The 27,281-nt window shown below is 42.2% G+C and overlaps 2 protein-coding genes across 3 annotated transcripts; one reads left to right on the plus strand and one right to left on the minus strand.

The window, feature by feature from the left end:
- Positions 1-382: 382 nt before the first annotated feature.
- Positions 383-19,555, plus strand: tmc6b (transmembrane channel-like 6b). Of its 2 annotated transcripts, none has more exons than XM_034586183.1 (21): positions 383-489; positions 4,382-4,561; positions 5,051-5,181; positions 5,866-6,024; positions 9,501-9,662; positions 9,770-9,878; positions 9,964-10,048; positions 10,167-10,424; positions 10,988-11,202; positions 11,347-11,491; positions 11,927-12,082; positions 12,964-13,142; positions 13,562-13,640; positions 13,778-13,884; positions 14,368-14,463; positions 14,555-14,630; positions 15,856-15,989; positions 17,403-17,579; positions 17,795-17,873; positions 18,390-18,476; positions 18,575-19,555. In XM_034586183.1, exons 2-21 carry the CDS (start codon positions 4,506-4,508, stop codon positions 18,587-18,589), a joined length of 2,505 nt encoding a protein of 834 aa, XP_034442074.1. In that variant the 5' UTR covers positions 383-489; positions 4,382-4,505; the 3' UTR covers positions 18,590-19,555. The 2 variants fall into 2 exon arrangements, with proteins under 2 accessions (XP_034442074.1, XP_034442083.1); XM_034586192.1 differs by having other exon boundaries at positions 13,787-13,884; positions 18,575-19,234.
- On the minus strand, positions 19,066-26,422 carry notum1b (notum, palmitoleoyl-protein carboxylesterase b). The gene is made up of 11 exons (XM_034586218.1): positions 25,665-26,422; positions 24,440-24,492; positions 24,126-24,221; positions 23,415-23,475; positions 22,558-22,616; positions 22,098-22,200; positions 21,687-21,878; positions 21,502-21,599; positions 21,242-21,389; positions 21,079-21,126; positions 19,066-20,331 (listed from the first exon to the last, which is right to left on the minus strand). Exons 1-11 carry the CDS (start codon positions 26,081-26,083, stop codon positions 19,989-19,991), a joined length of 1,620 nt encoding a protein of 539 aa, XP_034442109.1. The 5' UTR covers positions 26,084-26,422; the 3' UTR covers positions 19,066-19,988.
- Between the last annotated feature and the right edge of the window lie 859 nt (positions 26,423-27,281).

Genomic DNA, 27,281 nt, shown 5'->3' on the forward strand with positions numbered 1-27,281 from the left:
GGCTTTGGCTCCTGTCCCCGTTGGAATGTGTCTTCTGTTACTCCACTCATGGGTCTGGTTAAGTCTGTGTGGACAATAGAAGATTATAGAAGATAATGTAACGCACATTGAAGGGTTAAAGGTCTCTAAGAAGTATGTTTAGACTTATTTCTGCATTGTTGGAGTAGAAGAACAAGTCTGGAAGGACGTCAAGCCTCAATAGGACTGTGCCACGAGTACCACATTTGTAGGGGTGTCAAATAAACGCTACCTCACTCTCACTATATGATGCTGCTGGTAAAAATCGTTCCTTTATTTGAGAGTGCAACTAATATTTACATTCTGAGAGTGACTGTGCCATGTGACCGACACCTCGGCTCTCGGCGTGGCTGCTGTAGTTATAAATAACCCGGACGCCCCTCTGAGAAAATGGTTTGTCCCGCTCTCTCCGGCCGAGCGTGCACTCTATTGTGACAAAGTTACCGAGAGTTGAGTGAATCAGCCGAACTGGTGAGTGGACCGTGTTTACCTGTTTGTGCTCGAGCTGTTTGACTCCGTTCAGCTTCCGCTCGATTTAATAACACCACACCTGTACGGTCACCGCGGAGGTCCGCGTGTATGAGCTCCGCGAAGCTCGTGAGACAGGTTGACAAGTCCGCTGTGTCTGCTGCCGCTGGTCGTCAGTGAGTGGTTGGAAAAGTGGTTAGAAGAATAGAGAAGTGTTTGAAAGTGTTGAACCGCGTCAGTCTGTTGTGTGTCTCTGAGTTCACACTGTGTTCACAGTTTAAAGTCTGCAGAGGTTGTTCTACTTTCATTGTTTCGGTTGAGTGAGCTTCTGTTGTCGCTTGTGCAAGGAGAAACACACACACACACACACACACACACACACACACACTTGTCTCTCTACAGTTTTTAGGACACTCATTTGCGTAATGCATCCCCTACTCCCTTACCATAACCTTAACCATCACAAGCATTGCCTAACCCTAACCCTAAAACCAAGTCTTAACCCTCAAACTAACTATCTATCTATCTTGTCCTCACAATGATGGTATTGAACCAAAATTGGCCCTCATAACTATAGAAAGACATGCACGCACATACATAAACACGTACATAGATGTGTTTCTATATATATGTTTGGGAGTATGTTTGTATGTATAGGTATGTGTTTGAATGTATGTAAGTATATATATGAATGTATACATGTTTATATATATATACGTGTGTGTGTTTTATTTTGGGCCTATCTATATAACTGTATAAATACATAGATATAAATATATTTCTGTGTCATAGCACACACATTTCCAGTGTCAGGGATGTTGGCAGCAGTGAACCTATAATTTGATGTGCGGTTTTTCTGAACGAAGGCAGAGTGGCATGCAGGGTTATGGCCCTCAGTAACACTGCAGTTGTGCACGTGTATACCTAATAGAGACAGCAGAGTTGTTTTAATTGGAAACAGCTCTCCTCTTGCTTGCTCTTATTTCTCCTCTGTTAGTGCTCGGTTTTGAGCTGTTTTCTCTGCCCGCTCTTTTCTTCCTTTGCACTAAAGCATTGACTTCCAGGTTTTTGTCTCTCTTCCTCCTCTCTCTGTCACAGCCACATTTCCCAGGGATTCAACTGTGATGCTTATCTGAAAAGATCGGGGTACTGAAATACTCGCCTCAGTGCCGTGTGTGTTTACTGTGGCTCGGTGCCTCCCTGATCCCTTTGTTGGCTTTTGTCAGCACAGTTGGGAACTGTTTGCCTTGCAGTTGTTGAGAGCTGTCCGGGGTGGACAGATTCTTGCACACCTATATGCTTTGACTTTATATCTACTGATAACCGCCCTCTCTTTTGTCAACGCTGCCTCACTTCACATGGGATGTTAGCCGGTGTTATCTTTGCGACTTGAATATACTACCCTGCTAGACATCTTGCAGCTCTACAGTGATTTTGTCCCAAAGTCCATATTTCCTCTTTTGAAGCAAAAAGAAGCTCTCCAATGAACTTGTAAGTGACCCAACTTAAACCCACACAGAAACACACTGTAGTCTGTTGTCCCCTGCTTTGTTTCTCAGCATATTTTATTTTGGCAGTCATGCAGCTCAACTCTGACCCCCGGTCCAGCTCTGTTGAGCGTTTGTCCCCCTCCCACAATCTCATCCCCTGCCTGTACAGTCTCAGAGGACTGCCTCAGTTTTAGTAATCTAATATTCAGACATCAAGATAAGACACAAAGCACGGCTGAACACTCACTCTCATATAGAGAAGGACTTGGGACTCCAGGTTTTCTGTTTTGCGTAAAGATTTTGCACAAAAAAGAGATTCACTTAAAAGAATAAATGGGCTAGAAAACAGGCACTAAAGGAAATTGTAATTTGACCTTTGAGTCCTCGGGTGATGAGAAAAGAAGAAGCAGATGTGTGCAGTAGTTTGTTCAGTATAAGAAGGCCTGAAAAGATTGAGCTCAAGAGAAGGATTAAGGTTCATGGTGGCAGAATGACATTTTTAAGTCATGTAGTCAGCATGTTGGCTGGTGTTCAGAGCTGCGCCCTGCTTTATGTACGCTGCTGATATCATATACACTCAGGACCAGAACCAGAAAGCCCTCCGCCCTGAGTAAAAAATCCAGGTGTCTGGTGTCTAAAACACACACACACAATGATGCATGTATAATCATTACAACATGCTCTCACTGTCTGTTGCTATTCCGTCAGTACACTCTGCACACTCGCAGTAAACAGAAACATCCAGTTTGTACCTGTGACGTAGCGGATGCCTTTATCTTGGGTTTCTTGCAGTGACTATGAGTGGATACAGTCCTGTGTGAAACTGGTGTCTGGGAAAAACTGAGCTGGTTAGTGGTGACGCAACAGATCAGTTTAAAGGGGATTTTTCTGATAAACCCAGAATGAGACACTTTCATATGCAGTTTGAAGGTTAGTTGACTGGTGAACTCTGCATTTAGTTTAGCTGTTTGATCACTTGGTTTTTGTGGTATCAAGAAGCAGGACGTACAGGGGAAACACCTGCAGCACTGGAGGTACAATCGTTGCTCCTTGGCTGTAAAATACAAAGTTTCTTGTTGTTGTCCTTCTATTAACAAGCTCAACATTCAATCTGAAGAGATACAAGATTACGTTTTCTGTTGTGGGTGCATGCAAACAGGAAGTGTTTACAGGATTTATTGAAACCTAAGCAGAGATTAAAAATTGTTATGTACTTAGACCAGTTATCCATCTCATGAAAAATGCTAATTGCATGTTTCAGGCTTTTTAGAGAAGCTGCCAATTGATATCTCTAGATATCCAGTTCAGACTAATTCAGCCTTTTAGCAGACAGTGCTACTTAACAGTAAATGGTCATCATTCAATACCGTTGTTTATTGTCTCTCTAAATAATTGATTATGCTGAAATACTCATAGAAGTTTTTGAAGTTTATTTTAAATTATTTCACATTATTGGGACAGTGCTCATTGATCAACAGAGAAAATACTGTAGATGAGCCAGAGTTAGCTGTATAGGCAAATTTTCATCTATCGTCCTCGTCGCCAGTTCTCATTAGGCGTGAAAGTTTTTTGTCGCAGCTTTGATCCCAAAGAGAAGAATTTACAGCTTTAGATAGTGTTTTTTTTAGGTTTTATTAGTCACTAATGAATATCTGGATTTAATTGACCAGAATGCCAAACACTCAACTAGTGCCTTGTTTTATGGCTTGTGTGATCATGTTTTAAAACCTCAGGACACGTCCTCACTGGGGCTTTGATGAAAGGTTTATATGCAGTTGTTGCTCATAACTGTGGGCAGATTTTTGGAGCAAAGTTCAGGTCATTAAAAACGCACACAAACACAAGAAGTAGCACGCTTCCTCGAAATCGTCCATATGACACAACGAATGTCACAATGCATTGCCCTGTCTCTGTCTATAAATATTCATTTCACTGGTGACACTGCACCATCTGACTCTGACCACAGTCCCCATCACAAGCGGTGCCACAGTGGATTCTGGAAAGAATTACGGAATTCCTCATGACACGACAACTTCACGACAAAAATGGACACCTCAATTACAGTAAATGCCACTGAATGTTAACTGCATGAAAAAAGATACATAAAGTGTTAAACAGAGCTTTTCTTTCATGCGAGGGTTGTTGGTTATTATACATTTTTATCTTTACTAAGATAAAGGTTGCATATTAGTATAAAGTGTAAACAGGACCTCAGGCTGGAAGTGCCACAGTCTATTGTCATGTATACACTCCTACATTTCCTCATAACACTGTTTAAAATGCTGTGCAAGACAAGCAGTGACATGACCAGAGTGTTGAAATTCCAAGGAAGTCAGCTTGACGTGTTTTTTTTCCTTCTTCCTCTAACTCGCTCATCGCCCTGCCTTTTTCCCCGCCTCTCTCAGGTAGAGAAAACACCATGGTGGGAGTGGAGTGCCGCTCTGAGCAGGTGAGAGTGTGATCCCTCAGAGATTCGTGACTGACGCCCGCACAGATCAGTACTGTCTGGGAGGGGGGACAAGAAGAAGAATGGCCCGAAACGCTAACTTGGACCTGAACCACCCTCTCATGGAAGCTGGATTGGAGTAAGTGTCAAAGTTCGCGTCTGGCCTGTTTTTCCCGTTTTCTGTTTAGTTTGGCTAATGTCAGCTGTCTGCTTATCTCGCGCTGCTTGAGAAGGCCGAGAGAAAAGCAGACCGTGAACGAGAGGGCGGGTCAGAAGGGAAACTGTCCCAAAGGTTTTCTTTTCATACCTAAGTGACCAACTTCCACACCATTGTCTTCAGAGAAAAGACTCACATGTTTGTATGTGTGTGTTTACAGTTGGCCCCTCTGTGAGTGAATGTTTCCATTTGAAAACAGGATTGATTGGGTTGTTTGGTTGCTGTTTCCTCCCATGAGATTGTTTACGCCATTGTGTTTGATCTGTAGTGTATCTGTAGTGTTGTCAGTGACTCACAGTAAACAGAGCAGCGTGGATCTGTATTGAAGTGCCTTTTTGAATTTAGATGAGCCCCTATCCTCCTATTTCCTGTCATGGCATCAGTCTTCATGTCCGTTTGTCCTCCCGTCAGGAGTCCAGTGGATGAGGAAGGGGTTCATGACTCATTCAACCAGCTGATAGAAGAGCAGAGCCAGAGTGAAGGACTGTCTGATGCCTACGAGCTACAGGAGCTGCAGAGACAACTGGACGACGAGGGTCGAGGTACTGTGCGTTTTTAACAGAGCACACAGATGCATGTCTGCATGTCAAGCATGTCAAGAGCTGGATTTATATAAGAGCTGTGTGTTATGTGATTATAATGTGAATAAAACATATAAGATGGGTGGGTTCAGACAGCTGGTCTCATTTTGGATCGTGGTCAGCAATGTCCTCTGATTCATTCCTCCGACATTGACAAATCTAATAAGACTAATTTCTATCTCTCCCTATCTTCCTTTAAAAAAAACAAAAACATTCATCCTCTCATTTCCAGGTTGAAGGTACAGTTTGTGAACATCGATTAGGCTGTTGGTAAACACTGTTTGGTTTTTGCTTTGTCAGCAAACAAAAGGGTCACAAATGTTAACATAATAAGATCCAATCAGGGATTAGAGAGGATTCACATTCACATGGATTTGATACTGGATTTGAATTAGCTAAAAATGCTGTCAAACCGTGTCCCTACATAAGATAAGATATTTGGAAATTTGTTGATAGTCGTATTGGGATTTGGTTTAAATATTTAAGTACTAAATGTTTTGAGTAAAATAAAGATTTTAGATCACCATGGTCATATTTTTGTGTCTAAATATCATCTGAAAATACCTGTGGTCATTCTCAATAAATATTTCTCAGCAGTAGCAATACTTGTCATCTTTATTTCTTCTTTTTCTTTTTATTCCACAGATATTGTGCCCTACCTGTCCAACCCTGGACATGATCTTAGGGAAAGGAGGCAAAGAGGAAGAGAGGTTGAATGGGCAGATGATGAAGACAGAGACCCTGGGGAACGCTGGTCCTCGGCCACCATGAAGATCCTGTCGTCCATGCCCAGTCGCACCATCGGTGGGTCCTGCAGAAATGAACACATTATGCAGAGAGAGGATGATACATACAAACAGATATGTATATATACGTGTGTATTACTGCTGTTTATTTAGATCTATTGTGCATGTGAGTGAATACCTGACAAAGAAATTTGTCTAAGTGAGTCTTTTGATTTGATAATCATTTTTGATTTGATACTAATTATTTCAAATTGAGTGCAAATTCTCTTGGCATATCAGACTATAAGGGTCAAAGTTGCTTATTAACAAAAACAAACAGTTCATTATTTTTGTAAAACAGCTATTCTTTTTTGACTCAGCAGCAGTGATGCAGCCTAAAGTTACAGGGTGGTACAGTATACGAGTTGCAGGACTTTTTTTGATTGAAATATCACCTGTTTGGACATTTCCTTACATTTCCTGGAGGGACTGTATGTGAGAACACAAATGTCGGAGTCACTAGCTCTGCAACTTTTCCTGCCAGTCCCCAAGAAATATGTCTGAGTAAGACCATTTGAGAATACAGCAGGAAAATGTCCAGAGAATTCATAGTGAGTGAGTGGCCGTTTTGATTACGTCTCTAATGTGCAATGGACACAAAACTAATTAAAACAAAGAGAATACAAACATCTCATTGAAGACATTCAACAACCAATGAAAATGTCTAAAAATCGCTTTAAATATCTCAAGCTCATTGATAGTTGGTTAAAACGTCTACCGGCTCAGACGTATTGAAGCTCATTCAAAGCTCAGCAAAAAGTGTCTGCTGGGAACGAGGCTGCTTATCATAGTTCCTGAAAAAATTTACATACACTACCGTTCAAAAGTTTGGGGTCACCCAGACAATTTCGTGTTTTCCATGAAAACTCACACTTTTATTTATCAAATGAGTTGACTATAGAAAATATAGTCAAGACATTGACAAGGTTAGAAATAATGATTTTTATTTGAAATATTAATTTTGTTCTTCAAACTTTGCTTTCGTCAAAGAATGCTCCATTTGCAGCAATTACAGCATTGCAGACCTTTGGCATTCTAGCTGTTAATTTGTTGAGCTAATCTGTAGAAATTTCACCCCACGCTTCCTGAAGCACCTCCCACAAGTTGGATTGGCTTGATGGGCACTTCTTGCGTACCATACGGTCAAGCTGCTCCCACAACAGCTCAATGGGGTTGAGATCTGGTGACTGCGCTGGCCACTCCATTACAGACAGCATACCAGCTGCCTGCTTCTTCCCTAAATAGTTCTTGCATAATGTGGAGGTGTGCTTTGGGTCATTGTCCTGTTGTAGGAGGAAATTGGCTCCAATCAAGCGCTGTCCACAGGGTATGGCATGGCGTTGCAAAATGGAGTGATAGCCTTCCTTATTAAAATCCCTTTTACCTTGTACAAATCTCCCACTTTACCAGCACCAAAGCAGCCCCAGACCATCACATTACCTCCACCATGCTTGACAGATGGCGTCAGGCACTCTTCCAGCATCTTTTCACCTGTTCTGCGTCTCACAAATGTTCTTCTGTGTGATCCAAACACCTCAAACTTTGATTCGTCTGTCCATAACACTTTTTTCCAATCTTCCTCTGTCCAATGTCTGTGTTCTTTTGCCCATATCAATCTTTTCTTTTTATTGGCCAGTCTCAGATATGGCTTTTTCTTTGCCACTCTGCCTAGAAGGCCAGCATCCCGGAGTCGCCTCTTCACTGTAGACGTTGACACTGGCGTTTTGCGGGTACCATTTAAAGAAGCTGCCAGTTGAGGACCTGTGAGGCGTCTATTTCTCAAACTAGAGACTCTAATATACTTGTCTTCTTGCTGAGTTGTGCACCGGGGCCTCCCACTTCTCTTTCTACTCTGGTTAGAGCCCGTTTGTGCTGTTCTCTGAAGGGAGTAGTACACACCGTTGTAGGAAATTTTCAGTTTCTTCGCAATTTCTCGCATGGAATAGCCTTCATTTCTAAGAACAAGAATAGACTGGCGAGTTTCACATGAAAGTTCTCTTTTTCTGGCCATTTTGAGAGTATAATCGAACCCACAAATGTGATGCTCCAGATACTCAACTAGCTCAAAGGAAGGCCAGTTTTATAGCTTCTCTCACCAGCAAAACAGTTTTCAGCTGTGCTAACATAATTGCACAAGGGTTTTCAAGGGTTTTCTAATCATCCATTAGTCTTCTAAGGCGATTAGCAAACACAATGTACCATTAGAACACTGGAGTGATAGTTGCTGGAAATGGGCCTCTATACACCTATGTAGATATTTCATTAAAAACCAGACGTTTCCACCTAGAATAGTCATTTACCACATTAACAATGTATAGAGTGTATTTCTGATTAATTTCATGTTATCTTCATTGAAAAAAACAGTGCTTTTCTTTGAAAAATAAGGAAATTTCTAAGTGACCCCAAACTTTTGAACGGTAGTGTATCTGCCATAAAAAGTCTCATTGTATAGGTACTAATGCTGTATGTGACTAGATCTTTGAAAGTGATTTATAGTTCTTTACTTAAACACCACAGTAACGTACTGTGTCTCAGCCTCAGTGTAACATTAACATTTAACCCAGTTGCAGTAGTGACATGCTGCACACGTTGAGCTGTAAAAACAGACTCGTTTCGGTCGAGCAGAGTTTCATGGGGAAGCAGTTTGTGTGCAACCTTCCTGTCAGCATCTGGGGCAAGTCAGGTGCTCCATAGCTGCAGTCCGATTTCTTCAGCTGTGCCACACATGATATATATTTGCTGGTTTGACTTTCAACATCAGAAATGGAAGAGTGAGAGATAACTGTTCATGTTTCAGTGCTACCCCTCTGTTCTCAGCCAAGTCTACATGGTAAAGTGTGCTCCCTGGTCAAAATAGTTTTCCTGTTTAAATATACTGCGTCACTCTAAACAACTTTGTTGTGTCATCTGAAAACATTTTCAAATGAAAATTACCCACACAAGCATTTTGGCTCCGGGTCAGTTTTAATCCCCATCAATACCATAATGCCCCAAAACAGCCTGACATATCAGTGAAGAATACATTGTGACAGCAATGACCCAATCAGCAAACGGCTGTAGTGTTTACATCATTGTCTCTCAACATCTCCGCCTCTGCTTGTCCAGACTAAAACGCTGCTCCAGAGTTTTCAAACTAAAAAGGGTACAGCAGCATTTCCATTCTTCTCCGTAGTGGCTCTAAAGCTCCAGAGTCGTGTGGACACCAGGCGAACCCGTAGCAGAATTGATGCATTTGCAAACGCAAACCTAGTCATGTGGATGTAGCCATTAGTGCTGATGCATATCTGGCACATTTTTGTCATGATGTGGTCATTACATTCCAAACTGCGGAAAGACAAGAGATAGAGATGACAAATCCTGAAGCAATGTTTGCTGAACTCAGTTAAATTTAAGTCTTTGTCTGCAACAAGTGGCAAAACAATTCCCAATTGTCCCAGTGCCTTAAATGATGCTGATCCCATCTCTGACTCATCTGATCCCGTCTCTGACCATCAGGCCGCAGCAGGGGAGCCATCATTTCTCAGTATTACAACAGGACCATGCAGCTGCGGAGACGCAAGCAGAGCCGACCCGCCATCCGGGACTTCTCACGCTCTGCCAGGCCGAGCATACGAGGCTACGGCATGGAGGACAGCACTGACGCAGAGGGTGCAGACGGTGAGGAGGTTCACTGGCTACAATTCAATTGTTCAGACGAATATTTACTGTGTTTGTGTGTAGCGTCACTTCACTTATCACACTCTCTATGTCTGTATGTTTTACAGTGACTAAAAGGGAACGTTTGGTGAACAACCTGCAGAACCTTTCTGTTAACGACAGAGTGAGGATGCTCCGAGCGATGCCGCTCAGTGTGGCTGAGAAGAGTGAACTCAGGTTCAAAAGATCTTTGTTCTCATAATTCATTTTTAGATTAAATGTGTTTTTTGGTCTAAATCCCTCTTGTCACCTCTGTCTACAGGAGGTTAGCATTACAAAAGGAGAGACCCACATTTTCTGGAAGTCAGATCCCCTGTTGTAGTCGACTCAAATATTACATCATAATAGTAAGTTACACCACCAGCAATATTTGTCTGTCTTTTACTTCCTGTATTTAATCAAATCTATTGTACTCTTGTGCTATGACAAGTTCACTATATACATTTTCCCACTGTCTCTCCCCAGGCCGTGAGACAGAGCTGGTACAGCTGGCTCTCCTTCCTGCACTCCCTCCAGCTGTGGCAAGTGGCGCTCAAGAGAGTGAGCGGGCGCTTTGGCACAGGAGTTCTCTCATACTTCCTGTTCCTTAAGACCCTACTCTTCTTCAACCTCTTCCTGTTCCTAGTGATGGGTGCGTTCATGGTGCTGCCTCAGGCAGTGCATCCTCCAGTTCTACCGTCTGACAGACGCTCCTTCTCTGGACTGGAGCTCCTCACTGGAGCAGTAAGTAGGGTTCTGTGGTGACATATTGTTTCAAAACCTCTCTCACGCTACGAATCCCCAGACATACTTGATGTGTGTTTATAAGCTATAAATCAATATGATGAGATCCCAATAACAAGACATCTTCTGTTCTTACTGATTAATACAACAGTACTAGGGCCATATGAAGAAAAATGAAAAAAGTATAATATTACAAGATTAAAGAAGAAAAAGACAAGGCTCCATTCCTTCTGCCTTCTGGATCTAAAATCTTGATTGCCAAACTCATTGTTTCTTGAGAAATATCCCACAGATCTGCCACTGACCACTACCAAATATTTCCTTCTCCACAAAATAGGCAATTTCCTCCATGTCTTTTAGTTCTGATACTTGTGCTGCTGATGAGCCAAGTATTTTGTTATTTGTGAAATCAGCATTTACAGTATATGTCCTAAAACATGTCTGGAGCGGATCTTTTGGTCTAGAAATATGTCAGTAAGGTAATTAATCATGTTCATTTGATGATTTTAAACGTCACTAGTTATGATAATGAAAGGCTGTGTGTCCATGTCATTTTGTCTCAGGGCTATTTCTCCGACACAGTGATGTACTATGGGTACTACTGTAACTACACCATACGTGGACACTGCAGGGATGATGGTGGAGGGCAGAATATCTCTGTGTCCAATGGAACCACGCTGGACTGCGTGACCAAGCATCTGTCCTACAACATGCCTCTTGCATACTTCTTCACCATAGTACTGGCCTTCTTCATCACATGTATCATCCTCGTGTACAGGTATGGAGTGGTCTTTAAGAGAAGTGTAAACTCTAAACACAAACTACATCAACATCATAGGGTGTAAATTGGAAAAATATCCACTTCCGACTTGCTTTGAATGACACATCTGTTGCATACTTTTAATGTGCAACTTCCCAACAGCATGTCCAAGTCGTTTGGTCAGAGCTTCAGAATCGACAAATCTCACAGTATCCTGGCTGTGAAGGTTTTATGCTCCTGGGACTTTAAGGTCATCAAGAAAACATCCGTCAAACTCATGTCGGAGAATATCTGCACCCAGCTCAAGGTAAATGGTACACACACACACACACACACTAACACACACACACACACACACACACACACACACACACACACACACTAACACACACACACACACACACACACACACACACACACACACACTAACACACACACACACACACACACACACAAAACTCTGATTGTATTCATTATGATGGTTGTGCCGTCACCTAGCGATAGCCACGCCCACCATCAAGCCTTAACGAAATGCATAAGTGTGAGTCTAATGTCAGGTCAATGCTCAAAATGGTCCCCACAGAGATATAGGTACAAGTACACAAACACATCCTTTCCTCACTTTGTTTTCCTCTCTGTCACAAGACTTACAGGAATGTGATGATCTAAAGCATTCTTCTCTGTCCCTCCCTTAAAATATCCTTCTCCTCTCTCTCTCCCGTTCCTTCTCCTCTCTCTCCAGGAGCTGTTAGCGGAGGTGAACCATAAACATGTCAAGAACACTTTGTGCCAGAAGCTGTGGAGACTGATGGTCCACTGCCTAGCGTGGGCTATCTGCATAGCAAGCACCATTGCCTGTGTGATCGGCATTTTCTTCTTCTCTCAATTCATGCACCAGGTGAGGCACTTTCACCAGTTCGTCCCTTGGTAACTGAACATCAACTCACTGGGAATAAAAAGGACTGTAAACACTTTCTGTCAGTAACAGTTCCAACAGTTCATTGTTGCTCAAAGAGAAGAACTCCCTGCTGTTACTTGTCACCATCGCTGTTCCTCATTTATAATACTGTATTATCTGTAGCCAGGTGTCTGATTGCACAGTCGACAATCTGCTTTCTGTTTACACTGGCACACGCACGCCCAGTTTACGTGATTGGCCACATGATACACATTTTCAGTTGCACATTAATCTTCATTCATTTCAAATCATTTTGTTACTGTTTCTGGACTGAACGCAGTCCTGGTCTGTTAAAGTGGAGATGTAATATGACCGATACAAAGCTAAATCACTCTTGTGGACGGAGACCGTTTTTCTATTGACGTAGCCTGAGACAGCTGTGAAGTAAATGGCATCTTTAATGAACAACCTCAGTATATTTTCATCCCTGTCTGCAAAGCACAAAAAGTAGCAGACAGAGTTCCATGAAACTTGGATGTGGTGTGGGTCACGGAAGGATGTGGGTCACGGAAGAACCCATTACATTCTGTTGCTGAGCATTTTTCAACATCTTCCCCATTTCCCAGGGAATAATTCATGATTCTTGATGGAAAATATCTGGCATATTTAGAGATTGAAATTAAGGGGAATGTTGGTCGTTGTTGGGGTTAAGATCTCCATTGAGTGTCATTCTATTTATTTATTTGAAAATTGCTGCCTTGCTGGTGCCTCCTAGTGGCGGTATCGAAAAGATGCTGAACGGAAATTGAGGGAACAACCTGCAGTAACACTGAAGAAAAGACATCATCCAAATTTTCAGTTTTTGCCTCTTATCCCCACAGGACCTCCAGAATAGAGCTCATAGCCCACCCAAGAACCACTTGTTGGATGAGGCCAGCCTGCTGGCTCTGCCCGTGGTGGTGTCACTCATCAACCTGCTGATGCCCGGCTTGTTCAACCTCGCAGCCTGGATGGAGGACTATCAGTCACCTTCTGTGTGCACATATGTCGCCATCGGCAGGTACAACAGGGAAACTATATGGAAAAGCACAGAGTTAAATTTGAGGTGTAAGAAAATGCAGAGCTGTTAAGCAGTTTTCAGACATGTACTCTGGAAAATGTCTGAATTATTGGGTCTGGACTCTTATTGGGTCTGGACTCTCTGGATAAAAGAGTTTCACAAGTCAACCTGCCCACTTGTTTGCGGTGAATCCTCTGGATAACCTTGTGCTGTGTTCTCATGGACATTTCTAGAGTTTTTACTCGGGGGGGACTGGAGGGGTACCTCAGGAGAATGTCCGCAGTACCGGGCTCGGACATTTCTGTTTTCATATACAGCCTCTCTGGATAATGTCAGGAGATTATCTGAAGTTCAGTGCATGTTTGAAAGCAGTTTTTGATGTCATTGTCAAAATGTATTTTGCTGTCTGTGTTTTTTAGGAACTTGATGTTAAAAGTGAGTGTTCTTATCGTCCTCTGTTACCACTGGCTGGGTCGGGTGGCCAATGACTCTCATATGGTAATATTAATGATTAGACACCATTCTCACTGTCACACTTTTTTGCTCAAAGCTGCATCAAGGAATATTTGTCTCATCTTATTGTTTGAGTTTCTGTTTCAGTGTGTTACTTAATGACTGATTCTGACTCTGTCTTGACACATCAGTGCTGGGAGAGTTTTGTCGGCCAGGAGCTTTATCGCTTCCTGCTGATGGACTTCATCTTCACTCTGCTGGACACATTGTTAGGAGAGTTTCTGTGGAGGTGGGTCAATGCATCAATAAGCTCTTTGTATTTATTTCTCTTCCTCTATCTAATCTGTTGCTATTAGAGCCTCCACGTTATGGGATTTACTGCTCACTGTACTCTGACTTCAATTTACAACTTCTTTTATATCCCACTTTTTTTGTCAACATTTGATCAAAAAGTTGACATTGGCTCTAATTTACAGTGACTCATCCTATTTATTTAATTATGATCTTATCTATTTTATCCCTCTATTTTTCTCTGCTCATGGTACTTTGAGATACTCTGCCTGTCTGGTGTTATTGTTAAGAAAAGTGCTATATAGATAAAGTTATTGTATTTTACTACTGAATAAAATACATTTATGTATTGTCATTCTCATGGTTTTAAAATCATTTTTTATCAATAACTTATGGGAAAGTAAAACTTGCACTTAAAATGTCTCTGTAGTTATTTCTCTGTTGATTTCTGTTTCTACTTCTTTGCTCCTGATCTCTGCAGGTTGTTTTCTACGAAGGTGCTGAAAAGGAAGAGGAAACCAGTTTTTGATATCGCCAGGAATGTCCTTGACCTCATCTATGGACAGACTTTAGCCTGGTACGAAACCTACAGTTAAGATGTTCGCACAGTAGAGCTGAGTGAAGTCAAACTGTTTCTGTGCAATGATGACGAACGTTGTGTTTTTCAGGTTGGGAGTTCTCTTCACTCCTCTCCTGCCTGCAGTGCAGATTCTCAAACTCCTGCTGCTCTTCTACATTAAAAAGGTATTGGACTAAAAGATTTCAATTAAAAAGCACAAAATAAAAACTGAAATTTCCAAAAGATCAAAAAGTTTTGGATTGTTCAGTATTTTAATCAGATTTTAAATATTGTGGTTGAAATTATTATCAGTAGTAATTTGCCTTCAGAAACTCCCGTACCCTTTTAAAACTCTAGATCTGTCATTGAACTGAATGTGTATTTATTTAATATATTAGTATCATGCCCATACACTATATGTTGTTTACACATATAAAATTCCATCTTAACCTTGGAGTAAGGCTGGGCAATATCGAAACTTTTTTGTTTTAAAGGGTTTTTTAAAAAGACACGAACAAACGTTGACATTACTCAATTACAGCTTAGGCCCTTGGTTTTGCTGTGTAGCAAAAGGCTAACAAGATTTCGGTTAGTTCAGTTAATACTTTCCCCAATGCATGCATTCACAAACTGTTGGGTTATTAGGACACGTAGGCTACAGGGCTTAAGTTTTACTTTGTGTTTGTTTGAATCACTCTAAAGTTTAGGAGACACAGATTTTAAAAAAGTAATCATAGATTAACTTGTTTTAAGCAATATTGACCATATTATTGTCAATGCTTGGTAACCAGCACCGAAGCAAAACTAAAATAACTAAATTACTAACTCAATCTCAAAGAATAGTTTTCCAAATTTTTTTTTAAAGAAGTGAAAGGAGAGGAGCAGTTGTGATGTTACTTGATACAACATTGCAGGTTTTGTTAGTGTACCCTTAGGCTGTAAATGGGTGTTGGGGGTATTTCCTGTAGGTTTTGTTATCAAGCAAGTGTAACGTCTCTGTTGCCCACACAAACACCTCAGACTCACAAAAGCTAAACACTTAGCTCCCACACAGTTCACACACAACACGAGAGGTAACGTGACGCGCACAGCCAGGAAATCAGTGTTAAATTGACCAGAACGATGTGATTGTCAGTTTGTGTGAAGCGCGACAGAGACGAGGAGACACACACACACACACACACACACACACACACACACACACACACACACACACACACACACACACACACACACACACACACGCACACGCACATGCAGGAGTGAATTGAAGTAATATCGCCCAGCCCTACCTTGGAGTCAGTTTGACAACAAAATCTCTGTTGTCCTTTAGTTGTGTCAGATTTCAGTTGGGATGAAAGCGAGGACCTCTGACCTCAGCCTTTTGTTGTTGTTGTTGTTTTCCCACAGAGCAGTGTGATGATGAACTGTCAGAATCCTAGGAAACCATACAGAGTCAGCCAGATGACCACCATCTTCATCACCCTCCTCTGCTTCCCCTCCTTCCTCGGTGCCTCTGTGTGTGTCACGTACACCATGTGGAGGTACTCACACTACAGACACTACATTCATTTATATCAACTCACTGTGGACTCATATTTAACCCACTTAAACATTAATAGCACCGCTTCATCTAAATATTAGGTCACGTGAAAACAAAGTGTGCTCACTCATCTCATTGAAGCCACAGTGTTGTTTTATTGGGGACTCTAACCTATAATGCAGTAGCCGTTCAGCTCCACTTTTGCCATAATTCAATACAATCTACTCTAACACGTCACTGTGTTGTCCAACCGAACTGCAGTTCTGGTAGATTATGTTGTAACATTAACACTGTATGTATACCCTTTATCTCACAATCACTGTGACTGAGCTTTAGACAATTGTTACTGTTACTTAAGCCGTTTTCAGACATGGACTGTCAGGACAATTGGGTCCGCACATTTTCCAGAGTTTGCCTTTCACATATGAAGAAGGCAGCAGGAGATAGTGCGGGTCAGACGTGTTGAGAACAACAGGAAAATGTCCACAACATTCAGACGAGGGGGGGCGTCTGTGTAGAGCATGCAGGAGGAAGGACATGATGCATAAATTCACTTTACGTTTACGACGTTGCGTTTCATTTCATCTTGCTGCACTCTCACGTGAGCCCACTACCTCGGACATTCCTTAGGCATTTACTTGGGGGCTGGCAATAAAATTCTTGGAAAATGTCTGGAGCAACTTACTCAGACATTTGCATTGTCACATGCAGCCCTTCTGGATCATTTCAGGAGAATGTCTGGAGTTCAGTGCGTGTCTTGAAGCAGCACAAGATTCCAGAGTTGTGAAATCTCACTGCACTATAAACTGTAGTGCAGTGTTTTGAAATCTGATTGAACCTTAAAAATTCATGATTTTATGAATTGCGTTGTTCTAGATTTTAGTTGAAATAAACACCAACAGTGTTTGAGCCAATGCAGTTTTCAGTCTGAAACTCTGTAACCCCAACCATGCCACATTCACAAACTAGTCTGACCATGAAATGGCCACTAAATAAGGTGCTCTGTGTAGTAAATAGGGAGTCATTTATAAGTGCTTATTGTTGCCATGTAATTGATGATACACAGTGAGGTGTTTTATCACACACATATCAAGGTCACTAACCACAGATTAAAAACGGGGCTCTTTGATCATTATTCATTTTTTTGATTAGTTTAATCCAAAGAATCATTCTGCAACATGCTGTACATTCTCTACCTACAGTTTAAAAGTCTCTCGCAAAGATTTAAAACACTGGTTAAGTCATGCATCATAACTTTGTTTGAGGTTTTCCTGGTCATGACATAATTCTCCTCAATTGCAGGGGATTAACTGAATGAATAGCGCTGTGTGTCTGTCCCTCTGAAGGTTATTTTTGTGGGCTGAGAATTGAGACTTTCCTAAGTACAATCTCCACATGTCTCTTTTGTCCTCAGTATCGAGCCGTCCTCGTCCTGCGGTCCATTCCGTGGACTCAAAACGATGTTCCAGGCGGGGAAACGCTGGGTGGAAGAACTGGAAAAAGATAATCCCAATTTGTCTGTTCTGGCCAGGGCTCACTCTTACTTGGTGGAAAACCCTTTCTTCCTGTTTGTGGGGGCAGGAATCTTTCTGTGAGCACACACACACACACACACACACACACACACACACACACACACACACACACACACACACACACACACACACACACACACACACAGCTGCAGCAGCTCTGGTGTGTTTAATACATTATCAAACTGTATTATTAACTACATTATCATAGAAATCAGTGTTCTCTAGCGCTGGTTGTTCTGCTCTAATCGACTCTATCCTTTGTGTCCCTCAGGATCGTCATCTACTTCCATAGTCAGGTGGTGGATGGTCAAAGGAAGATCATCAGTTTACTACAGGAGCAGATAGAAAATGTAAGACGCGTCAAGTCAGATTTATTTCTGTAGCATGTTTAAAACAACAGGAGCTGAGCCAGAGTGGTTTACAATCATAGGGAAGAAGAAATGATACAAGTATGGATTAAAAGAAAGTAAAAACAGAGAAAGATGTAAATGAAAAAAAAGTAGGTTTTTAAATTGAAATAATATTAATTATATTATGAATATGATTTTAAGCTAAAGAAATTTTGAATTAGCAACTCTTCCAGAATTTAGGGGCCACAACAGAGAAGCTCAATCTCAAGAAAGCAGGGATTGAAAGGGGTTTTTAAGAGGACGATCTAATTGACCTGGCAGCAGAGTTTGACATCAGGAGATCAGTGATATAATGAGGGGCAAGGCCACTGAGAGCTTTGTAGACAAAAAGACAGCGCCTACATAATTTAGATCTCATTATGTTAAAATATAAAGATATTTATAAAACAGACTCAAGTGAAAAATGTTTTCCTCGTTTTGACACGTCTGATTTTTGTCTTCATTGTCTCTGTTCAGGAGGGAGAGGATAAAAAGTTTCTCATCACTCGCCTCCAGTCCATCCATGAGCAGAAACGAACGCCCACTCAAAGACTCTCAAGTCAGGTGAGTCTGTGATGCTCCTTTGTTTGTCTTTACTTTAGCGTCTCGTCTTCACTCGTGTCTGAAGCTTTTACTTACTGGTGGTTTTGTTTCTTTTCCAGGGCTCTTCATGTTGAAGCAGCTCTGAAAACTCATCACTGACTGAGGTCTGGAAAAATCTTCCACCTATGGGAATATAACTGGAATATCATCAGAAAGGAGCAGCAAGAAATACAGCCAAAATCAAATATATTATACGTTTGGTAGTTTTTAAATTTGGAAGTATTTTTACTGGCTGCAGTATTTTAGAGGACAAACAAACAAATCAAAACCACCAGACGAAATATAGCTGTCTGATTCCTTAGCAGAACAGAACAACCATTAGCTGTGCATGACTGCCGACAGAAAGGATGACTGCTGAAGAGGAACTGAGAACTGAGGCAGCACATTAGAGGAAGAGAACTGGACACCTGTGTTTGCAGTTGTTTTTAAGTTTTAAAAATCAAACTGAGAACCTGTATAGTTATGAAAATCTTGAAACTGATATCGTCAGTTCAAAAAGATTTCATTCATCTCTTGTAGAAGCACTTTCATACTGACTGTGAATATTTTCTATCCTTTTGATTTTATAAATAACGTTTTGTCAGTGTCCATGTTGTAGGTAAACTTGTTGTTTTGGGTGTGAGGAACTAAAACTGTAAATGTTTTTTATGAATTTGTTTTTTTAGGGTGATAACTGCAACTGTATTGTCATACTTTTTTAATTAAATTATCTTTTATGATATTGGTGTGTATTTGCATTTTTTGTCAAGTGTGGGCACTGCTACAGCCCAAGAAATGATTAGTTACAAACTCAGTCTTAAAAACCGTATGAACATGATATGTACTGTTAGCATACAGGATTTCTTTTTTTTTACAAACATGCAAATAAAAAAAATTATTGAGACGTTACACTAACTGTACGTTAAATAAAATATATTTTCAGTTGAAAAATAAATACACAAGCACCTTGAAGTAGCCTGAAGGAGAATATTAGAGTAATACTTAAATCTGTGTACCTTTTATTTGTAAATATTACCCATTAAATTAGTTTTTCAAAATGAGAAAAAGCAGCATATTTGGTGGATGGTAGAAACAGCAGCACTGAAGATGGATTTGTGATTGTGATTTTGAGAGATGACAGAAGAGAGCACCAAATCCCCACAACAACAAACCCATCCCATCGAAAATCATCAGACTATTTCAGATTATAACCACAAGTCTCATCTGCATATACACATCATGTATTTACATTACACACACACACACACACACACACACTGTACCCAGCTTTCATTGTATCTGTGTACACCTCACAATAATGGCATAGATATGTGTTTAAAACTCATGAGGCACTTGAGAGTTTTTGGAGTGGCTCAGTTTTTAAAATGCTGAGTTAATTTTGTTTGTAGTTTGGAAGAACTGACAGTTTTCTCATCGGTTTTCTTTGCGTCTTCCATTTATGCCCATTCCCTCGTCTCTGCAGAGTGGCTTCACTCAGTTCCCATTATTTAGAATTCCCAGCAGCCTCCTGGGGTCCATGCCCTGCTGCTGAGCCATCTTCTGCACATCGAAGCCCATGTGCTTCAGGAACTGGATCACGCTCATCTCCTGTCCCGTCACCTGGTCCCGGATGGTCGGGCAGGTCGGGTTACAGTGAGGCCACGGGCAGCTGTCAATCAGATGCCGGGGGCAACCCCTCATGGGCGGGGTCTTGTGCCTTTGTTGGCTGTGGTTGCCATGGCTGCCGTTGATGTTGAGGTTGTCCTGGAGGCTGCGGTCCCAGCAGTGGAGGGCGCGAGGCAGGGAGGTGCCCTTCACCTGAATGTCCATCCAGTAACTGGGGGGGGGGTCACAGCGATGGAGGGTCAAAGGTCGACGAGACAGACTCAGAAGAAACAGGAGATACTTTGATGTTTGACAATTTCAACTCTCGCCCTCAAAATGCTGTAGAAATCATACATATTATCACTGTATGAAATGTTTTTACACTTAATTGTATAAGTACCTCTGCCAAGATTTCACCCCTGTCCGTATGTTTGCTTTTTTTTTTTAAGCAAGATTACACAAAAAGTACTGGACGGATTTCCATGACACTTGGTAGAAGGATGCAGTATGCATGTATGTATATTTTGGGAACTGATATCTATGGGTGTGTATGTTTGGCCTTGGCAGCAGTATGTTTTCTACTGAGTGACATTCTGGCTCCTTGATTCTGACAGACGTAGACTTAACCATCCTTTTTTCTACAGATAGTGTTTCATTTCAATTTTATTAAAAAATAATTAACTAAAATATTTTTACAGATGTTGCATTATAATGTATTAGTATGACAATTACTATGAGTATGAGTACACACCACTTGTTGACATCACAAAAGCTGTATGTTTACCTTGGCACAAATTGCCCATTTGACAGCATTTGCAGTTCATATAGTTTATTTCTATAGTATATTTTATATTTATTATATATTTTATATTTTATTATATAGGGATAAGTTAAGTATTAACAGTTCTCCATTCATTAATCTGACATGCTGTGTGTATAGAATCAATAACCGAATGGTATTATACTTTTATTCACTCACCTTCTGGTTATGAGCTCATGAGACAAGCAGGCCGGAGCAAACATCGCCCTGCCAATCAAAACGCAGAACCACACATTTAACAAAAGCACCTTTATTGAATGTTCTCCTCTTTGTAAATATGTGTGTGTTTGTGTATCTGGGTGTGTTTGTGTGTCAGTCTTACGGTACGTCCCGCAGCGTGCTCCTCAGCTCCTGCCCCAGGGTCTCTATGTACCTCCACTGGCCCTCGTGGACGGGTTGTCCCGTCAGGTGGATGTTGTCCACAGTCAGCTGGGCCTCATCAAACAGCCACTGCACCACGAACACTGGGCCTGGACAGGAGAGAGGACGTCTCCGCAGGTCAGACTTTCTACAACTCACCAGCCTTTGTCTTTAATGTCTGCGTCAGCCTTATGGAGAAGTTCAGGGTGATTGCTCACTCACTTTTTAACGAGGGGTAAACTTTATATCCAAAGAAACAGTTCCACTCCTCTCCAACATGGGCCTGTCTGCAGCTTTCAGGCACCAGTCCGCCCCAGTACCTGCACAAGCACAAAGTATCACTACATGTATCCTGACCTCCTGTGTCCCTCCACCAGTCTGCCCATCCATCACCATCTCTGCCTTACCTGACACCTCTCTTTATGGCCTCAGTGGGGGCACAGCTGATGGTGTCCAGGCACTCTGTGAATTTGTACTGTTTGTTGTCCAGGAACCATCCGGAGTCAGCCAGGCCCCTCACCTGCACCCCGGTGTAGCCCTGTGACTGCAGCTGCTCAGCAACATGGTCCACGTTCAGCAGGACCCCTGTGCCGCCCGCACTAGTGACGGGAGGAGTCAGGTTAGACTGAGGTCGGAGAGGTGCACCTGAGCAGTTATCTTTGGTAACAACACACACTCACACGCACACACACACACACACACACACACACACACACACACACACACACACTCACACACACACACACACACACCCACACACACACACACACACACACACACACACACACACACACACACACAGTTCGTCCAGGACTGACCTGCTTCCTGCCAGAAGAAGAACCTTGGCGTTGTCCAGACCTTTTGTCAGCAGCTCATTCACCACCTCCTTAATGATCAGTGACCCCATGAACGCATAGTCACCTGTCAGTAAAAATATTAGGTATTTATCAGCTTATGATCAAAAATCAATAATTAGTAATGTAACGTAGGATTTCTCACTCAGCTGAAAACGTATTATGTGTGTGTTATGTTATTCATTGGTAACCAAAAAACACTTTATAATATGATATTTCAGTAAGTAAGTTATGGAGGAAGTTCAAAAGGATGTCTGACATAGATAAATTGGATTTGTTTGATCTCTAACTCTTCTATTCATTTGCCCCTTTCCTCTGCCTTGTCATTTCCAAGACATTGATCATTCTTTCTATAAATATCTACAACCAGAGCCACACAAGCTCACACACTGAGTCACGTGTCCTCTCATTTACTGTGTCTTACTGTGATGTGTCTTTGGGGTGGCTCCGCTCCACACGTCACTGGAGCAGTATGGGATGAACCTGCAGGAGAGAGACAGCGACACAGACGATGTGGAATCAGATATAAAGTCAGAGCAGATTTTTTTTGACTGCAGATGGTGAAACATAACACAGCTGTATAGACAGTAGACAAATAAATAGTACAAGTGTGTTAGAAGATACAAAATATAGGACTGTGGATGACAGTCATTGTGTATCTGTCATTTTCTGACAATAATAAGTTGCTGCTACAACAAAACTACATTTTGATGTGTGGAAGGTTGATGAATAACAAAATCACCACCAGTAGAGTTACAATTATTAATATTGAACATAAACCATTAACAGTTCAAATTGAGTAAAAGCAAAGAAATGGTAGCTGTACTACCACGTCTTTACCAAGGTAAACACTTGCTCCCTAGTAAAGTCCCTTTCACAGGCCAAAATTATTGATGCATTCACTTTTTAAAGTTTTTTAAATACAATATTCCCTCTGTCCAATAATAATTCCGTAACCACTCTTCTATTTATTCAAATCATATAGCTCTGTAGTGTAGCACAGTGATCACAATGTTCACATATGAGTTTCGCAAATTGGAAATAGTCATATAAATAGTCATATAAAGCACCAGTATGTGAAAAAATGAAAATAATACATGAACATAAACACTTTACGTTAATATTGGCCAATATTATGACAGACATGTGATACTTTCTCATGTATGTGCACCCAACACTCCTATCACTGAAGTAAGTGGAGAAAACTTGATTAGTTGAGAAAACTAAGCAGAACACAGGAGAGTATTAATTCTAAACTGAAGAGGAGAAGTGAGCTCTTACACCATGTTGGCGTTCCACCAGTGCGGGTTTTCCTCTGGCTGGGGAGACAGAATTCCCGTTCCTGTGAAAAACACATGAGATCTAACATTTAATTTTACTTTCTGCACAAATGTCCTCATCACAGACTCAAAACCCCAGAGTAACTGAAAAAGAGGTTCAAATGCTTCAGGCTACTTGTTAAAATTCACAGACCTTGATGTGTGTGTGACTGTGTTTTTGTGTGTGTGTGTGTGTGTGTGTGTGTGTGTGTGTGTGTGTGTGTGTGTGTGTTTGTGTGCATGTGTTTGTGTGTGTGTTTCCCTGTGGTAAACAAGTCATTAAGTTTCTCTGCTCTGGTCAGCAATTACATGCAGCCATTGAAGAGCTGTGCGGCTGCTGCCCTGGCCACCAGTGTAAAGTGTACACAGAGAGGGAGCTGGAGGCCAGGAGTCATAAACAAACAAGGGGTACCCTGATGGACGGAGGGAAAAGAACCAGAGAGTCTGACTTTAAAAGATTAACGCAAACTCAGCTTAAAAGGAAACATAAATAGGTCTATGAATCTCTTTCATTCAGGGGAAGTTTCTTTTTTCCAGAGGAAGGCAAAAGGCCTGCGGGGGCTGTGAGGAGATTTTTCAAAAGCTGCACAAATGTGTAACACTTTCATGTGTGTTTGTGCATATGACACAGAGTGCAATGATTATGCAGAAAATAATGTGTTTGCTTCGTTACCTGTTCTGGTTTGTGGCCACTCGGTGGAGCTCATCAGTCTCCTCATGGTCTCATACCTACTGACACAGGTCTGCCTGTTGAAACAGTACCATCCACCTGACCAACACACACACACACACACACACACACACACACACACACACACACACACACACACACACACACACACACACACACACACACACACACACACACACACACACACACACACACACACACACACACACACACAGAAGCTTGTTAACAGGATAGGGACAGTTGTCTGTCACTGTGTTGAGCACTGTCTGTTGTTCAGTATCGGCTTTAATTCTCACCCTCTAAGAACAGCAGCCACCTCTTGCTTCCTTTCGACTCCTTGATGTAGTACCTGCACGAGAACACCACAACAAGTCACTGAGTGTGTGTGACATATACAGAAAAAGCACAACACAAGTGCTGCGATTGGGATGCTACGTTTGATGCTGACAAGAAAGATTTGGGCTCTGATCACTTCACTAAACATCTCCGCAGGATCCTGTTTCACCTCTGAGCTCTAATTGCTGATTAAAAAAACATGAGAAGAGGAAAGTTATAATGCTGTTGGCAGAACACACACTCACAGCAATGACAGCTTGGGTGAGATAATGGATCCTCCTATTCACACTATCACAATGGTTCATTTGATTCATGATTTAAATGTACAATAGTTAAAACATAATTGGGAACCCAGGGTTTGATTTAAAAAGTAATATTAGTCTCTTTGTTACTGATGAAGAGGAATACTGAGGTGCAAGTGATGCACAATGCATTTGTATAAGATCACACTGACTATACAAAAACAAAGTACTCATTGAATGGGCCCATAGGTACTCCAACCATTGGCACAACATTTGGGACTCTACACCCCAATAATACCCCTCTTGCCCCTTCTTGCAGTGATGGGCCAGTTTATTTTGAAGTAATTTCCTCCTTGTTGTATTGTAGCTGCTTGGAATAACAACAGAAATCTGTCAAAGCTACACTGACTTCAATAATGTGCGAATGTCTGAAGAGAGAAGATTGCGTTACGCATAAGTCTGTGGCTTTGGTCGCACTGTGCGCATCCATCTAGTGGACTATACCGCAATTATTTAAGGATCTTTAATGATTAACGTCAAAAACTTCTTTAGTTCTCAATCCATGTTTGTGTTTTAAATATTAGACCTAACAGCTTTGGTCCATCCGTAACAGAAGTCATCTCTGCAGGGAAGAAAAGCGCAGAAAGCGCACATGATCCCTCTCACGCAGTCTGTAGCTCAGTGGCAGTGCGCACTGAGCGCTCTGTCTCTCTCTCTCTCTCTCTGATCTGAGCTTTTGATCCTTTGTGGTCACAGCCTGAGGGACACGGGAACGAAGGGCAGTGAACTGAGTGACACAGGTGGGATGTTTGGTGCAAAGAAGCGCAACTAAGTTTCTGGGTAACGCCTCCGTAGGTTTATCCCCCAAAAATCTCCAGATAGGCTACAATGACAGCTGACAGGCATTTTAAATAACACTTATGTTTTAGGTTTAGACACTTACCCTGCAGGCGACCCATCATTGCACGTCACAGACGCATTCTTCAAAAAGTGCAGCTTCATGTCTTGCTCCAGTTTCTGCGCAGAGCACGGGTACAGCGACTGCGCCAAGTTCTTAATCTGCACCATGAAGTTATCCATGTTCCCCTCCACGGCAGTAAAGTCTAAAGGGAAGCTCTCTGCTCCTTCCGCCCGCTCCCTGTACGCATGAGCCGGCTGCTGCTGCTGAAGCTGCTGCTGCTGCTGAAGCTGCTGTTGCTGCTGAAGCTGCTGCTGCTGCTGCACCCGCCGAGTTTGCGCTCGGCCGCCCCGCACTCTCCTCGCCTCCACCGGTGCGCTCAAGTGGAGGAGGAGCAGCAGGAGGCTGCAGGAGCGCACCGCGGACAGACCGGCAAAGCCTCTCGCTACACAACGGCCCTGCATCTCTATTACTGGAAAATATCTCTCGAGTGTGTGCGAGGGGTCTGGATCAAACACAGCATGTCCTAATGTAGAGGTGGGGAGTTGTTTGAAAACGCACGGACGCCTCTTGGAAACGATCGCTCACGCAAGGTGTGCTGAAAGACGGCAGGTCAAAGTTCTCCATGGTGCCTCAACGTGTTGACAGCTGTTTTTTGTTTTTGTTAATTAACCCCAAATTAAGCTCCTGCATCATTTCAAGTCCCAAAATTGTCTGCGCCTCATCCAGTATGAATGCGTCATTACGCGCGCGTAAATCCGTCATTAACCCCCGCTTCACCAGCGCAGTGACGACCTGTTGACTCTGGGTTCTGGTCCTCACGAGCAGCGGAGGAAGAAGGGTCTTTATTTGGAGCGCCCCCCCCCCTTCAACAACCCTCCTCCCTGCCCCGTGCTTCTCACTCTCGCGGGCCAATCGTTATTATTGTTGGCTGATGCTCCTGGCGGGGCGTCGGTCTCTCACCAAGAGTGCGCGTATGCCTGGAACGCCCCTCCGCTCGGTTCGCTCACACACTCGATCCCTTTGATGTTGGGTTCATCATATGACCACGCTGCCTTTGAAGTGTCGCTGCTGGACAGAAGGATCCGCTGCAGACACAGACAAACATGATCAGGCGCATGTTTTGCGGTTTTCTGGTGGAATGTGCCCAAAAAGGAAATCCGCATTGTGGCTTTTGTTTGTGGTTGGCAAAGATATGTTTATAGGAATGAGTTGCGTGTCCTTATACAAGTTGTGGTAGTGTGCCGACACATGGAATTAACTATGTAGGCTATTGATTATCATCTCTCTCTTTCTTTTTCTCTATTTGAGTTTCACACACACACACACACACACACACACACACACACACACACACACACACACACACACAAACACACACACACACACACACACACACATAAATTTTTACATGGCTTGACTGAGACTGTGTAAATAGATTATGTCCCCACATGAGTAATATCTGGCCCACACACACTCACAGAAACGCACACATGAACACACACACGCGGACACACACACACACACACACACACACACACACACACACACACACACACACACACACACAAAATCAATAAATCAATGAAGTATCATTAAATCAATGAAGTATCTCATTAGAGTCATTATTTTCCGTGCGGCGATATCACTGAACCTTCTGTA

The sequence above is a fragment of the Hippoglossus hippoglossus genome, chromosome 1 (assembly GCF_009819705.1).
Source record: "Hippoglossus hippoglossus isolate fHipHip1 chromosome 1, fHipHip1.pri, whole genome shotgun sequence".
Taxonomy (NCBI): Eukaryota; Metazoa; Chordata; class Actinopteri; order Pleuronectiformes; family Pleuronectidae; genus Hippoglossus; species Hippoglossus hippoglossus.

Bases quoted from the DNA above. Each gene is read 5' to 3' on its own strand.
- tmc6b (XM_034586183.1), top strand. From the start codon at position 4,506: ATGGCCCGAAACGCTAACTTGGACCTGAACCACCCTCTCATGGAAGCT. The intron at 10,049-10,166 runs GTAAGTTACACC...GTCTCTCCCCAG, and splicing joins TCAAATATTACATCATAATA to GCCGTGAGACAGAGCTGGTA. The intron at 14,631-15,855 runs GTATTGGACTAA...GTTTTCCCACAG, and splicing joins TGCTCTTCTACATTAAAAAG to AGCAGTGTGATGATGAACTG.
- notum1b (XM_034586218.1), bottom strand. From the start codon at position 26,083: ATGCAGGGCCGTTGTGTAGCGAGAGGCTTTGCCGGTCTGTCCGCGGTG. The intron at 22,201-22,557 runs GTAAGACACAGT...TTTTACTGACAG, and splicing joins CACCCCAAAGACACATCACA to GTGACTATGCGTTCATGGGG. The intron at 21,600-21,686 runs GTAAGGCAGAGA...GTGCTTGTGCAG, and splicing joins GCCATAAAGAGAGGTGTCAG to GTACTGGGGCGGACTGGTGC.